We start from the raw sequence: 16,421 nt of genomic DNA, 5'->3' as shown, positions 1-16,421 counted from the left end.
ACAACTACAGTTTCCGAGCCATCGGCAACTACAACTACTCCACCAATAACAGTGGAAACGACAACAATCACTCCACTCATTTCTGTTAGTACAAAGGCGACTGGCTAGACACTGATTACAACGCAGTATAGAGTGTTTACATCTGACATAAAAAAAATGTTTTTGCATACTTCATCATACCCATTGTCACGGACAACTTTCATCACCTTAATATTCACAGGAGACGCCTACATTTTCTAGTACGACCAAGCCATCACCGACTAAATCTACCAAACCAACAACACTGGAAACGACAACAATCACTCCATTTTATATCTGACAATAGACAATGACTCTATGTACTTGTTTACATACACACATACATGTGCATCAACGGAGACACTTACCCCAAATTAGCATTTGGATTATAGTCAAAGATATCCATAGCAATATATACATGCATACATTCATATATACACATATTCATATATATATACACATGTGCATGTATGTGTGTGTGAGTGTGTATCCGTGAGTGTGTCTGTGAATGTGTTCCCTCGCGGTCATAATCACACAGCTTCAGCACTCATTTTTTGTGATTGATATAATTCCAGATATCTAGGAACCCATCTCTAGAATTCAGCAACCATCGCATTAATCTGTTCGCTTTATCCAATGAATATATATATATCACTAGAATATTCAGTTTTTTTTTCTCTCAATATTCCAACAACAATGTGCACTCAATATGTTTACTAGGCATATCTACTTTTAAACACAACACTGTAGACTACAGTCACAAACCAACGGAACGGCCCCAGGAATAATCAATACAGTACTTCACTTGTACTCTATTTTTACAGGAGACTCCTTTAACAACCGTTATAACAGAGACAAGTACGACAGACCTAACAACAGAGACCACTGTTAGTACAAATAGTTAAATTATACGTGTACATCATTAATCTCTTTGAACATTGGCATATTTGCGGGAATGTATGCCATACTTCGATACCACGCCCAAGCACATACACAAATATATTTGTATATATACCATTACATATATAAACATATATAAATATATTTATACTCATATACATACACATATGCACAGATGCACATATATACGCAAACACATGTACGTTGTTTATGACCTTTATTCGCATTTTACATATACATGATTCATCTGGACATGTGCGATATAATTCTTAATATTCATATGGCTTTTGTAAATTTGTCTGGGTGTGTGCCTGTGTGTGTTAGTGCATATGCATGTACATAGACATTTATATATACATAGTATTTATCAATTCAAGTATATATGTTGACATCTATATAATGTATGCATAAACTGCCATGGGACAACCTTTATCATTTCTTGATATTTACAGGAGACACCTCTAGTTTCTAGCACGACCGAGACATCGCCAACTACAACTACTCGACCAACAATGGAAACGACAACAATCACTCCATTCATTTCTGTTAGTACAAAGACGACTGGCTAGACACTTATTGATTACAACGCAGGATAGTGTATTTATATTTGACACAAGAAAGTGTATGCTCATACTCGCTTACACCCATGGACAACTTTCATCACCTTCATTTTCACAGGAGACACCTACAGTTTCTGGTACAACCGAGACATCACCGATTATTACTACTAGACCAACAACACCGGGAACGACAATAATCACTCTATTATCTACTGTTAGTACAAAGACAACCCATTTATTACATAAGAGAATGCTGTGTTTATATCTCACTGATTACAACGCAGGATAGTGTTTATATCTGACATAAGATGTCTTTGCATACTTCTTAACACCTATTGCTATGGACAATTTTCATTACCTCCTTATTATTCACAGGAGACGCCTACATTTTTTAGTAGAAAACAATCACTTCATCCATTACTGTTAGGACAAAGACAACTGACATGACGCGACTGATTACAACTCAGGATAATATTTATATAGGACACAAGAATATGTATTTGCTGACTCACTCACATCCACTGGCAAGGACAACCTTCATAATCTTAATTTTCACAGGAGACAACTTCAGTTTCCGAACCATCGGCAACTACAACTACTCCACCAACAACAGTGGAAACGACAACAATCACTCCACTCATTTCTGTTAGTACAAAGACGACTGGCTAAACACTGATTACAACGCAGTAGAGAGTGTTTACATCTGACATAAAAAAAAAAAAAAATTGCATACTTCTTCATACCCATTGTCACGGACAACTTTCATCACCTTAATATTCACAGGAGACGCCTACATTTTCTAGTACGACCAAGCCATCACCGACTAAATCTACCAAACCAACAACACTGGAAACGACAACAATCACTCCATTTTATATCTGACAAAAGACAATGACTCTCTGTACTTGTTTACATACACACATATACATGTCCATCAACGAAGACACTAGTTACTCGATGTAATTCTCAGGAAATAAGCATATCAACGACCACCGCCGAACTTACCCCAAATTAGCATTTGGATTATAGTCAAAGATATCCATAGAAATATATACATACATACATTCATATATACATACATACTGTCATGTATATATATATATATATATATACATATGTGCATGTGTGTGTGTGTGAGTGTGTATCCGTGAATGTGTTTGTGTATGTGTTCCCTCGCGGTCATAATCACACAGCTTCAGCACTCATTTTTTGTGATTGATATAATTCCAGATATCTAGGAACCATACCTAGAATTTAGCAACCATCGCATTAACTTGTTCCCTAATCCTTTATCCAATGAATATATAGATATCACTATAATATCCAGTTTTTTTCTCAATATTCCAACAAAAATGTACACTCAATGTGTTTACTAGGCAGTAAACAGTATTTCACTTCTACTCTATTTTTACAGGAGACTCCTTCAACAACCGTTATAACAGAGACAAGTACGACAGTCCTAACAACGGAGACCACTGTTAGTACAAATAGTTAAATAATACATGTACACCATTAATCTCTTTGGACATTGGCATATTTGCGGCAATATATGCCATACTTCGATACCACACATATATATATATATATAAATATATATATATATATTTATACATCTATTCTCATATACATACACATATGCACAGATGCATATTTATATGCAAACACATGTACGTTGTTTATGTATAGTAACAAAAAAGTCAGCAAGATTGCTAACAGTGCAACATTTAAGAAAATTAGTAGCAACAAATCCAGTCTTTATCCTAACTACCTTTATTCACATTTTACAATACATGATTCATCTGGACATGTGCGATATAATTCTTAATATTCATATGGCTTTTGTAAATTTGTCTGGCTGTGTGCCTGGGTGTGTTAGTGTATATTCATGTACATAGACATTTATATATAAATAGTATTTATCAATTCAAGTAAATATGTAGACATCTATATGATGTATGCATAAACTGCCATGGGACAACCTTTATCATTTCTTGATATTTACAGGAGACACCTCTAGTTTCTAGCACGACCGAGACATCGCCAACTACAACTACTCGACCAACAATGGAAACGACAACAATCACTCCATTCATTTCTGTTAGTACAAAGACGACTGGCTAGACACTTACTGATTACAACGCAGGATAGTGTATTTATATTTGACTTAAGAAAGTGTATGCTCATACTCGCTCACACCTATGGACAACTTTCATTACCTCCTTAATTTTCACAGGAGACACCTACAGTTTCTAGTACGACCGAGCCATCACCGATTATAACTACCAGACCAACAACACCGGAAACGACAATAATCACTCCATCCACTACTGTTAGTACAAAGACAACCCATTTATTACATAACAGGATACTGTGTTTATATCTTACTAATTACAACGCAGGATAGTGTTTATATCTGACATAAGAAAATGTCTTAGCATACTTCTTAACACCTAGTGCTATGGACAATTTTCATTACCTCCTTAATATTCACAGGAGACACCTACATTTTTTAGTAGAAAACAATCACTTTAACAAAGACAACTGACATGATGCGACTGATTACAACTCAGGATAGTGTTTATATAGGACAAAAGAATATGTATTTGGTGACTCACTCACATCCACTGTCAAGGACAACCTTCATAATCTTAATTTTCACAGGAGACACCTACAGTTTCTAGTACGACCGAGACATCGGCAACTACAACATCTCAACCAACAACAATGGAACCGACAACAATCACTCCATTTATTTCTGTTAGTACAAAGATGACAGGCTAGACGCTTACTGATTCTACGCAGGGTTGTGTTTATATCTGACACAAGAAAATGTCTTTGCATATTTCTTCATATCCATTTCCATGGACAATTTTTATTATTTCCTTAATATTCACAGGAGACACCTATAGTTTCTAGTACGACCGAGCCATCACCGACTACAGCTACTCAACTAACAGCAATAGAAACGACAACAATTACTCCACTCATTACTGTTAGTACAAGGACGACTGACATGACCCGACTGATTACAATGCAGAATAGTGTGGTTATATATGACAAAATAATATGTATTTGCAAACTCGCTCACATCCACTATCAAGGACAACCTTTATAATTTTAATTTTCACAGGAGACAACTGCAGTTTCCGAGCCATCGGCAACTACAACTACTCCACCAACAACAGTGGAAACGACAACAATCACTCCACTCATTTCTGTTAGTACAAAGATGACTGGCTAGACACTGATTACAACGTTGTATAGTGTTTACATCTGACATAAAAAAAAAAAAAAAAATTGCATACTTCTTCATACTCATTGTCACGGACAACTTTCATCACCTTAATATTCACAGGAGACGCCTACATTTTCTAGTACGACCGAGCCATCACCGACTAAATCTACCAAACCAACAACACTGGAAACGACAACAATCACTCCATTCACTACTGTTAGTACAAAGACAACCGACGTGATACGATGAATTACATAGCAGGATACTGAGTTTATATTTGACAAAAGACAATGACTCTCTGTAATTGTTTACATAGACACATATACATGTGCATCAACGAAAACACTAGTTACTCGATGTAATTCTCAGGAAATAAGCATATCAACGACCACCGCCGAACTTACCCCAAATTAGCATTTGGATTATAGTCAATAATAGCCATAGCAATATATACATATATATATACACATACATTCATATATATATACATATGTGCATGTGTGTGTATCCGTGAGTGTATGTCTGTGTATGTGTTCCCTCGCCGTCATAATCGCACAGCTTCAGCACTTATTTTTTGTGATTGATATAATTCCAGATATCTAGGAACTATACCTAGAATTTAGCAAACATCGTATTAATCTGTTCCCTAATCCTTTATCCAATGAATATATAGATATCACTAGAATATCCATTTTTTTTTTCTTCTCAATATTCCAACAATAATGTGCACTCAATATGTTACTAGGCATATCTACTTTTAAACATAACACTGTAGACTACAGACGCAAACCAACGGAACGACCCCAGGCATAATCAATACAGTATTTCACTTGTACTCTATTTTTACAGGAGACTCCTTCAACAACCGTTATAACAGAGACAAGTACGACAATCCTAACAACGGAGACCACTGTTAGTACAAATAGTTAAATAATACGTGTACATCATTAATCTATTTGAACATTGGCATATTTGCGGGAATATATGCCATATTACGATACCACGCCCAAGCACACACACACATATATATTTGTATATATATCATTACATATATAAACATATATAAATATATATATTTATATCTATACTCATATACATACACATATGCTCAGATGCACATATATACGAAAACACATGTACATTGTTTATGTATGGTAACAAAATATTCAGCAAGGTTGCTAACAGTGCAAGACTAGTAGCAACAAATCCAGTCTTTATCCTAACTACCTTTATTCGCATTTTACATATACATGATTCATCTGGACATGTGCGATATAATTCTTAATATTCATATGGCTTTTGTAAATTTTTCTGGGTGTGTGCTTGTGTGTGCTAGTGCATATGCATGTACATATACATTTATATATACATGCTATTTATTAATTCAAGTATATTTGTAGACATATATATATATAATGTATGCTATGGGACAACCTTTTTCATTTTCTTGATATTTACAGGAGACACCACTAGTTTCTAGCACGACCGAGACATCGGCAACTACAACTACTCGACCAACAATGGAAACGACAACAATCACTCCATTAATTTCTGTTAGTACAAAGACGACTGGCTAGACACTTACTGATTACAACGCAGGATAGTGTATTTATATTTGACTTAAGAAAGTGTATGCTCATACTCGCTCACACCCATGGACAACTTTCATCACCTCCTTAATCTTCACAGGAGACACCTACAGTTTTCTAGTACGACCGAGCCATCACCGATTATTACTACCAGACCAACAACATCGGAAACGACAATAATCACTCCATTCACTACTGTTAGTACAAACACAACCAGTGTATTACATAATAGGATACTGTGTTTATATCTGCCAAAAGACTTGCTCACGCAGAGACGCAAGACTATCACAGAAGATACTAGTTACTCGATGAAATTCCAAGGAAAAAAGGATATCTACGACCACCGCCGAATTAGCCCCAAATTAGCATTTAGGTCATACACAAAGATAGCCACAGCAATATAAATGTATACATACATATACATATATATATATATATATATATATTACATGCAGTATTATGTACACATTCAAACACACATATATATGTGTGTGTATAACGTGCACACATGAATATGTCTATATATGTATATATATACATATACATGTGTGTGCTTCCATATATATTCCCACTCAGTTATAGCAGTTTCAGTACATACTGTTTTGTGCTTTATATAATTCCGGATATCTAGGAATCCTGTATCTGGAATTTAGGAAGCTTCGCATTCAGCTGTTCCCTAATCCTTTATCTAATGAACATATAAATGATGGTAAAATGTCCACACTTTTTACTTAAATATTCTAATAAAAATATTTAGAAAAAAAAATCTCCAATCTGCGATTAGACATTTCTACTTTTTTTACACAACACTGGCAGACTTTGCTACTGAAGCAGTAGACTAAAGACAGTATTTCAGTTATACTCTTTTCTTTTACAGGAGACTCCAACAACAACCGTTATAACGGAGACAAGTACGACAGTCCCAACAACAGTGACAACTGTTAGTACAAATTGTTAAATAAGACGTGTTACATCATTAATCTCTATGAACATTGACACATTTATAGGGTTATACACCCTACTTCAATTCCACGCCCGAAAACACACACACAAATACATAAACACACACACATATATGTATAATGTAAATATATTTATATAAATGTGTGTATATATACATATATATTGTATTAATATATATGTATATATACTTATATATTGTATTAATATATATGTATATAGACACATATACTCACACATATACACTGATGCATATATATGGGAACTCGCACACGTATTTGTACACACGCACAGGACATTGACGCAATGTAAATGTCAAACACAGAGTAGTTAAATGCACATAGTATATATATGATAACAAAATACGGTCTGCAAGATTGTTAGCAGTGCAATATTTAAAAGAATTAGTAGCAACAAATCTCATTTTTATCCAAACTACCATTGTTCGCATTTTATAAATACAAAGATTCATCTGGACGTGTGAGATATAATTCTTAATATTCATATGGCTTTTGCAAAGGATCAAGTTGTCTGTCTGTGTGCCTGTGTGTGTTAGTGCATATGCATATACATATACATTCATGTATACGTAGCATTTATTGATTCAAGTATATATATATATATATATATGTAGACATATCTATACACATGTATACATAAACTGCCATGGGACAACCTTTTTAATTTTCTTGATATTTACAGGAGACACCTCCAGTTTCTAGCACGACCGAGACATCGGCAACTACAACTAATCGAACAACAACAATGGAAACGACAACAATCACACCATTAATTTCTGTTAGTACAAAGACGACTGGCTAGACACTTACTGATTGCAACGCAGGATAGTGTATTTATATTTGACTTAAGAAAGTGTATGCTCATACTCGCTCACACCCATGGACAACTTTCATCACCTTAATCTTCACAGGAGACACCTACAGTTTTCTAGTACGACCGAGCCATCACCGATTATTACTACCAGACCAACAACATCGGAAACGACAATAATCACTCCATTCACTACTGTTAGTACAAACACAACCGATTTATTACATAACAGGGTACTGTGTTTATATCTGCCAAAAGACAGTGTCTATATATACTTGCTCACGCAGAGACGCAATAATATCACTGAAGACACTAGTTACTTGATGAAATTCTAAGGAAACAAAGATATCTACGACCACCGGCCGAATTAGCCCTAAATCAGCATTTAGGTCATACACAAAGATAGCCACAGCAATATAAATGTATACATACGTATACGTATATATTACATACAGTATTATGTACACATACATACATGCGCACACACACACACGTATATATATGTGTGTGTATAACGCACACACATGAATATGTCTTTATATGTATATATACATATACATTTGTGTTTGTCCATATATATTCCCACACAGTTTTAGTGTATACTATTTAGTGTTTGATATAATTCCGGATATCTACTTGATATTTACAGGAGACACCTCCAGTTTCTAGTACGACCGAGACATCGGCAACTACAACTACTCGACCAACAGCAATGGAAACGACAACAATCACTCCATTCATTTCTGTTAGTACAAAGATGACTGGCTAGACACTGATTACAACGCAGGGTGATGTGTTAATATCTGACACAAGAATTGGCATGTCCATAATCGCTCACATCCACTGCCATGGACAACTTTCATTACCTCCTTAATTTTCACAGGAGACACCTACAGTTTCTAGTACGACCGAGCCATCGCCGACTATAACTAACAGACCAACAACACTGGAAACGACAACAATCACTCCATTCACTTCTGTTAGTATAAACCTAATCAACGAGACACGATGGATTACACAGCATGTGTTTATTATATCTGACACAAGGAAATGTTTTTGAATACTCGTCCCCCCCCCCCCCCCCTGCCATGGAAAACTTTCAGCACCTTAATATTCACAGGAGACACCTACAGCTTCTAGTACGTCCAAACTATCGACGACTATAACTACCAGACCAACAACACTGGAAACGACAACAATCACTCCATTCACTACTGTTAGTACAAAGACAACCGATGGATTACATAACAGGATACAGTGTTTATATCTGCCAAAAGACAGTATCTATATATACACTAGTTACTCGATGCAATCCCAAAGAATGAAACCACCGCCGAACTTGCCCTAAATCAACATTTCAATCATACTCAAAGATAGCCACTACAATACATTTAGATAATTCCATACGTACACACATGTATATATATTATTATGTACACATATACATGCACACATACACACACACATATACATATATTTATGCATACATATATATATTATATATATATGAACTACGTACACACATGAATATATGTCTGTATTTATATGTATGTATACATATACATATGCATATATGTGTGTCCATATATATTCCCACACAGTTATAGTCACGCAGCTTCAGATCATATTATTTTGCGCTTGATATAAATCCGGATATCTAGGAATCTTATTTCTGGAATTCAGGAAGCATCGCTTTCGGCTGTTTCCTATTCCTTTATTTAATGAACATATAGATATTATTATACAAAAATAATTAGAAAAAAGTCTCCAATCTGTGATTAAACATTTCTACTTTTTTTAACACAACACTGGCTACTTTGCTATTGAAGCCGTAGACTACAGTCGCAAACCAACGGAACGACCCCAGGCATAATTGATGCAATATTCTTTATTCTTTTACAGGAGACTCCCACGACGACCGTTATAACTGAGACAAGTACGACAGTCCCAACAACAGAGACAACTGTTAGTATAAAGAGTTAAATAAGACGTCATTCATCATTAATCACTCTGAACATTGACAAATTTACGAGATATACACCATACATCGATACCCCGCGTATGGACACACTACACACACACACACACAACCACACATACACTCACTTATATATAATATATATGTATGTATATATGTACATATATATACATACGCATTATAGACATTGATATACGCACGCGTTTATGCATTTGTTGGAGTTCTTTGCATATTTTGCGCATATGTCACACATTTATCTATCCATCTTAACTCCATTAATAATTATAGGGAACCAGAACACTTCAACCTACTATCGAAACAACACCAGAATCTTCCACTGAAACGCATTGGTACAGTGATAACAGATTGCATTCTTTCAAGTACCAACATGTCTTCACATCCAAACACACAAATATACATGCGCGCTTATACACACACACACACACACATATATATATGTATGTATGTGTGTATACATATATGCATTACGTGCATATATATATATATATATATACATATATATATGTGTGTGTGTCTGCACATATATGAATATATATGCATATATATCTATGTATGTATGTATATATGCATATATATTAAATATATATATATATATATATGCATATATGCGTATATATGTATATCTATACATATGTGTATACACACACACACACACACATATATATATATATATATATATAGTGTATCTATGCATATATATATATATATATATATATATATATATATATATGTATGCACATATATATATATATATATGTGTGTGTGTGTGTGAACCCATGCATCTACTTATATGTGTGTATATCCCACGCGGTATGAACAATTATGCATCCTATGTATTTATGTACGCCAGTTACATATATTTACTTCACAAAATTATGAAAATGACAGCTGAATACTTCCCCATTACTGTGCTGTTGAATTGTACAGACATGTCTTCATCTCTAACGATTTATCGACACCGTTCTCAGGAAACAAGCACTCCATCATTCACCATCGATACTACTGAAGCAACAACAGTTTATACACCTGAAGGCATCTACTGAAACAACTACCACAATCACTGGGGCAACGGTAATCAATATCATACATGTATCACTCGCATACAGTACAGTGACATAGTATGCTTATTCGTGTATATGAACATGTGCCATTTTGATCCACCATTTCTTTATCTTGCATCATGTTTAGTATCATGTGTCAGTACATCCTTATCTATACACACACAGGGACACACACACACACACACACACGTGTGTGTGTGTGTGTGTGTGTGTATGTGTGTGTGTGTGTGTGTGTGTGTGTGTGTGTGTGTGTGTGTGTGCAGTATATATGTATATATAATGTAATATATATATGTGTATATATATTATGTATATATAAATATACATACGCACACGTGTGTGTGTGTGTATATATATATATATATATATATATATGTATACATATATATCTTTAGTAGGTACATATCAATGTATATTCCATATACTGAATATATATATATATATATATATATATATAATGTGTATATATGTATATACATTTATATGTATATACATATATATACATATATATGTATATATACGTATATATATGTGTATATATAGTGTGTGTATGTATGTATGCATGTATGTATGCATTTATTTGTGTGTGTGTGTGTGTGTGTGTGTGTGTGTGTGTGTGTATGTATGTGTGTGTGTGTGTGTGTGTGTGTAAACATAAGAGAAAATACTATTAGTTCACCTGTTGTAAATGGAATATACATTTTCCTACTTCAGAATCATCAAACCCATATTTCATCTCTTTAACCATATTACATTTCCTCAACATTTTCAGGAAACGACTATACCCGCAAGTACACCGGAAACTACTCTTTTCACTTTGCCGAACACAACAACAGCTGGTCCAATTATTGTTGTTAGTATGGACGCGCTTTACTGCATACTGTGTGTGTAATAACATGTGAGACTATTTGCGTAATACGAATTTATACAAATCATGCACTACTACAAGGACTGCAAAAAGGACGTGGGCACATAAGTTAATAGAGTGACTGACCGATATAGATATACATACATGCATATATATATATATATATATATATATATATATATAACTATAGGGACTATAAAAGACAGATTCACAATAATATCTCTCTTTCTTTTTCTTTGATTTTAACTTCTCAGGAGCCCATAGATCCGATTCCCGAGGAGGAAGTCGATACCATCGTGCAAGGGATCGAGGACGTTGATTGCCTTGACTGCAATGAAACTGCGTCAGAGTATTCCCAGGTAAATCCCTTTTCTTCAAATTGTACATTGTAATATCGTCCTCTTGGCAGAAAAGATTTAGGTGAATGCCCCCCCCCCCCTCCAAAAAATACACACACACATATATATATATATACATTTTTTTTTTTTTTAACAGCCATTCATTCCACTACAAGACATAGGCCTCTCTCAATTCACTATTGAGAAATATATATTTATATATATATAAACATATATATATATTGTATAATAATAATGATAATAATAACAATAATAATAGTAATAAATAAAATCCCTCATAAGAATTTAAGTGTTCAAGCTTGTCAGCTTATGGAAACTTTCCTTTTTCCAGAGTGTTATCATCGAAAATACATATGAAATGGATGATTTCGAAAAAGCTCTGAGCAGGTTGGTGATTTATCCTTTCTGCTCGCATTTACATACTGTTTATTCCTATCAACAGAAATCATAGTTTTCTATATCTTCCTCTAACCATCTGTATGTCTTTCTACCTCTCTCTCTCATCTATTCCTCTATATACATATTACCTTCTTTACGTTCTCACGAATGTATATCCACATATACTTATACCGCAATGAAAGGACATTTCCCGTCTGCCTTCTTTTGGGCATTGCCGCTTGTACCCCATGCCCGGTTTTCCATCGACAGGCTGCAGGAGAGCGAGAATGGCCATTGTGTGATAGAAGCTGTATATTCACAAGGCGTCAATAGCACAGCGAACGAAACTTGGTACTACATGGATCAGCATGAACTAGTCTGGACGGAAGTAGAGGTTCGGATAGAGATGGCATGTTTAGTTCAGGAATCATAAAATATATCTTTATCGTTGGTTGTGTATTGTCATTATCGTTAACCCTTGTCTCAGTACTAAGTTTATCATTGTTGTTATTATCATGATGATTGTTATTTCTCCATGTTTAATGGCTCAGCGGACTGCGACGCCCAAATGCTCCTCCAGCGTTAGTGAGTTTGAGCTTCTCTGTTAATACGAGTGATTAAGATCCCTACTATTCTTAACTCACAGGGGGAGATGATGACTAATCCATAGCCCTGAGTCTACCATGACATTATTATTAACTCTGCCATACTTATTAAACGTCATTATCATTCTTCTTATTACTATCATTATTATAATTTGCATTAACGGCACTTGTAGGCAATGTTCATATTAAAAATATCAAGACAGTGATAGGACTAGCAATGGTACCAATAATAACAATAACAATAACAAGAGCAAAATTAACAGCAGTAAAATAATGTTACCAGTACTAACATCAATGATCACAATGATAATGAAGATGGTGATGATAATGTTAAAATAATGATAATAATGATGCTGGTGATGACAACAATAGTAATATTAATGATAATAGTGATAATAATAATGACAATGATAATAATAGTTATAATAATGATAATGATGATTATAATGATGATGATAATAATAATAATAACAATAATGATAATCATCATCATAATAGTAATAATAATAATGATAATAATAATGATAATCATAACAATTATCATAATAGTAATAATAATAACAATAATAATGATAGCAATACCCATGTTCATAAAAAAAATAATGACAACAAATTATTAAAAATACAATAATTATAATGATTTTTATAATCGTAAATATTATAAGTAATTACATTTCACACACCCAATCTCTCAATCCAGGAAGATTACGAGAGGGATATCCACATTGGCCACGGTCTGGTGGTGATTCTGCCTCTGATTTCGAATAATGGGTCTGTGAGTTACGTCATCCTTGCGAGGACTTACGTCGATGAGCCCGCGAGCCCCATTGTGCAGGTGTGTCAGCATGGGAATTGCGACTAACTTATGTGTGATGATCAGTGTTATTTCAAAGTATATCAATATTTGAACACACATAAGCTTATATACACACTAACACTCACAATTTGTATATATATATATATATATATATATGTGTGTGTGTGTGTGTGTGTGTCATATATATATATATATATTTGTATATATATATATACACACACACTCATACATACATACATACATCTATGTATATGTAAGTATGGTAAATTTCGAGATGATGCTTAACACTTAGACTTTTTGTCACTGAGATCGTCGGGGTCTTCCGGGTCGTTGTTAACGGGGATCGTTCCATGTCGAGGGTTCTTTCGTAGCCTCGACGAAGAAATGGCGATAGATTGGTGTATGTCTTTTCTGTAATGACACGGTGTCTTACAGTTCGGGCACAGTACTCCCACTGGCAGTACAACGTGATTTCGAGGTATAATAAACTCGCGTCGTTGTTACAATGATATTTTGCAATGAAATCGACATAGTTATTATCACACCCGACACACTGCCTAGCCATAATGGAACTGATTTGAATTTCAATACCTTCATCTAGGCCCAGCTTCTATTGTTACGTGATGATCTGTTTCTTATCTGATTGGTTCTATAGTGCTGGGCGTCACTGCCTAATGTTCCGTCACGTTCCAGCGCAAATCTAATTGGCTCATTTGATTTCCCTTGCTTACGTCATATGCTACGAATTCGTCCGATTTCCCGTCGCTTTCAACGCCTTTTTGTCATTTTGTTGCGGTGCTGGAGGCGTAAGGTTGCTGCGCTTCCTCGATTTGACACCTTTATTACCGTAATCAAATTGCGAAGAAAATTATATAGAAGAAAATTTTCATAGAATGATGTGTTCTACTTCATGGTTAGCTCAGATTCTGTTTTTAGGTGTAAGGCGTCATTTCCAATAATGTCGTACGTATATATATATATATATATATATATATACATATATGTATTTATATATACACATATATATGGATTTATATATACATACATATATACATATACGTGCATATATATAAATGAACACACACATATGTATCTTCATTTATATTAACAGCTGTTAATGATGAAGGTTTAATCTTTTCTCTCTCGCTCACAGATCCAGCAGGCGTTCATAGACCACAGCGGATGTGGCTGCGTGGATGAGAATGCCAATGGAGACGGAACTAATGTAACACATTATGTTTCACAGCACTTCGAGCACAGGTATGTGATGTCCATGTGTATATGTATGCGCGCGTGCGCGCGCACACACACACACACACACACACACACACACACACACGTGCGTGCGCGTGTGTATATATATAACCTTGTGTGTATGTGTTTTGTGTACACCACACACACACACACACACACACACACACACACACACACACACACACACACACACACAATTATATATGCATACATGAATACATATCATCGATGGCTTTGACATTTGCTTATAAATTCCTTTTGTATTTCAGATATAACTATAGCGACCTCGCACTAGACCTGGATTCCATGACCGACTACATCAAGATGCTCGAGGCTGTCCCGCCCTTCGAGCGCCAGTACATAAATATCATTGCCTTCAATGAAATCGAGGGGCCCGATTGTGTGAGTTACATGTTAATTCAGCTAAATGCTAATTCAATAATCTCCGTCACATAATCAGCCTTTTTTCTTCTTGTTTTGTAGATTAGCTGTGATGGGTCAAGATATGTGGGAAGAGAAAGGGAATATGGAGCGAGTCGGTTGCCATTTAGCAAGTGCCAAAACCAACGGGCGTATGTTTGTTAAACTAAAACACTTGATCTGTTATCTTTTCCGCAGAATGAGACGACAACCACAATGGAAACTACTACCACGGTGGAAACAACCACGCCAGTGGAAACTACCACGGTGGAAACAACCACGCCAGAGGAAACTACTACTACGGTGGAAACAACCACGCCAGTGGAAACTACCACGGTGGAAACAACCACACCAGAGGAAACTACCACGGTGGGAACAACTACCACGGTGGGAACAACTACCACAGGGGAAACAACCACCACGGTGGAAACAACCACACGTATGTAAATCCTTTTCCTAATACAAATGTTTTATCATGCTGCAGTTAGGAGATTTAGTTGCTGTGTGAGGTACCTATCAAAGCAAAATTAAAGTTGCGTTTTCTTGTGAGTAATATGCCATATTTCT

The 16,421-nt window shown here is 35.1% G+C and overlaps 1 protein-coding gene across 1 annotated transcript in view; it reads left to right on the top strand.

The window, feature by feature from the left end:
• LOC125030968 (mucin-17-like) overlaps positions 1 to 16,421 on the top strand; it is a 75,530-nt gene that overhangs the window by 29,822 nt on the left and 29,287 nt on the right. The window contains exons 9-19 of the mRNA XM_047621388.1: positions 7,180 to 7,242; positions 8,743 to 8,838; positions 9,996 to 10,058; positions 11,926 to 12,006; positions 12,276 to 12,380; positions 12,712 to 12,767; positions 13,029 to 13,152; positions 14,064 to 14,198; positions 15,334 to 15,440; positions 15,704 to 15,836; positions 16,053 to 16,293. Coding sequence (XP_047477344.1) covers positions 7,180 to 7,242; positions 8,743 to 8,838; positions 9,996 to 10,058; positions 11,926 to 12,006; positions 12,276 to 12,380; positions 12,712 to 12,767; positions 13,029 to 13,152; positions 14,064 to 14,198; positions 15,334 to 15,440; positions 15,704 to 15,836; positions 16,053 to 16,293 — 1,204 coding nt within the window. The remainder of the gene's footprint in view (positions 1 to 7,179; positions 7,243 to 8,742; positions 8,839 to 9,995; positions 10,059 to 11,925; positions 12,007 to 12,275; positions 12,381 to 12,711; positions 12,768 to 13,028; positions 13,153 to 14,063; positions 14,199 to 15,333; positions 15,441 to 15,703; positions 15,837 to 16,052; positions 16,294 to 16,421) is intronic.

This window comes from Penaeus chinensis, chromosome 12 (genome assembly GCF_019202785.1).
Source record: "Penaeus chinensis breed Huanghai No. 1 chromosome 12, ASM1920278v2, whole genome shotgun sequence".
Taxonomy (NCBI): Eukaryota; Metazoa; Arthropoda; class Malacostraca; order Decapoda; family Penaeidae; genus Penaeus; species Penaeus chinensis.
Note: the sequence above shows the minus strand (reverse complement) of the source record. Positions and strands in the feature narration are given on the sequence as shown.